This window comes from Lottia gigantea (genome assembly GCF_000327385.1).
Source record: "Lottia gigantea unplaced genomic scaffold LOTGIsca_541, whole genome shotgun sequence".
Taxonomy (NCBI): Eukaryota; Metazoa; Mollusca; class Gastropoda; family Lottiidae; genus Lottia; species Lottia gigantea.
Window position 1 is genome coordinate 13,257 of NW_008709854.1, and position 2,774 is coordinate 16,030.

At 30.0% G+C, this 2,774-nt stretch overlaps 1 protein-coding gene across 1 annotated transcript in view; it reads right to left on the reverse strand.

Moving 5' to 3' along the window:
• Positions 1-254: 254 nt before the first annotated feature.
• Positions 255-2,774, reverse strand: part of LOTGIDRAFT_175910 (hypothetical protein) — a gene marked incomplete at both ends in the record, with an annotated part of 10,166 nt that continues 7,646 nt past the window's right edge. Inside the window, 7 exons of the mRNA XM_009062983.1 lie at positions 255-457; positions 637-736; positions 994-1,051; positions 1,172-1,215; positions 1,705-1,888; positions 2,156-2,260; positions 2,599-2,684. Coding sequence (XP_009061231.1) covers positions 255-457; positions 637-736; positions 994-1,051; positions 1,172-1,215; positions 1,705-1,888; positions 2,156-2,260; positions 2,599-2,684 — 780 coding nt within the window. The remainder of the gene's footprint in view (positions 458-636; positions 737-993; positions 1,052-1,171; positions 1,216-1,704; positions 1,889-2,155; positions 2,261-2,598; positions 2,685-2,774) is intronic.

The following is a 2,774-nucleotide window of genomic DNA, read 5'->3' on the forward strand; positions in this document are numbered from 1 at the left end:
TAATTCAAATTGCTAAAATATCAAAAGACAAGTAATTTAGATCTATAACCAAAAAACTATTATTTCATTGTATTTCCATAAGCACTATGATAATAACCATTCATTTGGAAGTAATTTAGGGAAAGACAATTTAGTATATGTATATGTCTTATATCATAGATTCTTGAATGGGTATATATATATACATGGGAACATGTCGTTGCCTTTGAAACCAGTTGCATTTTACCAGAAAACCAACACATGATACTTGATGTTTATACGTTCATTTGAATGACATATCTATTGTGTGTTCTCAGTTTCTTTTTATAATACTGTTTTCTATTCCATCTTTTAACGTTCTTCATGAAATATTTATTTTTTCTGGACCATCTCGATAGATTAGTATAAAATAGTTCATCTTGTATAGTTTGAGGTCTGTAGAAATCGTGTAAAGTTTTTACGATTGCCATCGAATCACCTGAAACAACATAAATAATTTATTAAAACATCCAATAGTATTTTAATTTCCTTAAGATTTTTATATACAAGTGTAAATTTCCAAAATACATGTACTTCAACAAGATCAGCTAAAAATCCTTTAAAATAGCAATTTTATCTAGCAGAGCAATAAAATTAAGGACAAGATCAACTACTAACCTACTGGATTTCCAGAATAAACTTTATTTGAAAATGTGAATGGTTTCTCTACTTTTTCCAATACATCAGCATTAAAAGCCTGACCATTAAATGATTTCCCCTGAAAGAACATTTTTTCATTGTATTCGTAATATTGTATTTATTTTTTTTGCTGTTGAAATATGAATTTATATTAAAAAAGATATAGCTAGGCATACATTTGGCTAATAACAGACACAATTTGATTTTAAAGAGGTCTTTTGCATTGCAATACCGCTAAAACTGCTGGATATATTTCTCTTGGGTATAGCCTGTTCCCTTGAGAACTCAGTAAGAGCTAAGTATTGGACCATCAAGATTTAATTTATAGTCTCTTACCGTTTGAACACAATTCATTAAAGTATCTATAAACAACTGCCATCTTGGTTGATAAAAACTGAAAATAAATGGTATTATGTACTAAACAAACAAAATTGGTGTGCCTTAAAAATAGAAGTTTCCATAGTTGCAAAAACCTGGAACTGATATAAAAGAAGGTAAATATATGTTTACTTACTCTGCAAACAAGCCTGCCCATTGTTTAGAAGCATAATCTACTATCTGAAAGATACAAATTTTGAATTTGGTTTAGTGAGTTGAGACAATCAACTTTGGCCCTGTGAACTACAGGTTGAGCACTCTTATGATACCTTGACATATTTTGAGAAAGCTTTAGATTTCCTTGCAAATCTTCCCTCATGGCATGGTGTTGCCTGTTATCTAAAACTCAGCTTGCAACTCATTGGAACTATAAAGGCCTAATTCTTCTTAAAATCCTTTTTAGGAGAGCTGGTTTCAGTCCTTAAATCCTACCATTCAAATCTTTTTAAGTTGTTTTGTTGTACGAACACAGACAGGACAAGAATCATGTGTTGCAATACTGTATATATGTGTGTATATTGCACAGTTTTTTTTTAACCTATTTCAATATTTTGCCAAGAGGTTAGACAGTCTATATTGACTGTATTGTAATGAAAGCCTTCTGGAATAGTAGGTGGTCTTATAATTCTTTTAAATATTCAATGTGTTTTGGTATACTATAAAATTTACCTCTCCATTGGGCCCCCACAATGTAATTTGGTTCCTAGCATTGTATTCATATAATCTAGATTGGTTACTATTACTTCCCCATTGTTTACTATCATCTAACCAATTAGCTAGCAGAAAGTGTCTATCTGATGCTAACAACTTTTCTAATTGTGATAGTAATATAATGAATCTATCGCCAGCTTGTCTGAAATTATGATTTTTATGAATACGATTAGTATGGACCAGGGGAGACCTCAATGATACATTTCTTTTATTTGGAAATATGCATTTTTATTTCATAATATTGAAGAAAAGTGTTTCAAATTTCCAAAAATTCAGGATTTAATTACTTTTTTCCCCAAATTGGACTCGATAAAAATCTAACCCCATCCAAATCTATGAAACTGCCATTGCTCAACAAAGCCACCTTCTAAGACAACATGTTATAATCTTGAAAAAACCCTATACTTACTTTAATTGTGTAGAGTTTTTCATACTGTATGCCATTAGAATATCAGAATACATCTTCATTGATATTACTTGTAAACTGTTTCTAGTAATGTCTACTAGATCATATCTATGTTAAAATTAACACATAGCATAAATTACAAAAAAAATCAGACTTATTAAATGTAATGTACAGGATTGAAGAGTTTAGAGTCTTTGTATTGTAGTATATTCTTGTTGTAGATTTTTGCTTGTTTTCTCTGATAATAAGCAATGACTTACGTTCAATAATAGAATTTGAAAAACTAGCGATCCTAATCAGGATTTTATATCCAAAACACATATTGTCAATATGGAGAACATATTCATTAGGCATAAGAGGTTTCTATCAGGGAAACTGGCAAAGAACCTTGCAGTCTTTCTACATAATTTTATCTGGTCTTGGAGCTTTGTTGAAAATGACCTTACCTAAATAGATCACTGTTATTAAAATTTGGTGAAGCTTTTACCATTAAGTCCCACGCTTGATACAGATATTTAGGACTGTACCATATCTAGGAAAATATAATTTCATTAATATCATAATATTATATGTATCATATCTTTCACATTGATTTAGTTTAATTATCATTTTAAAGAGGATG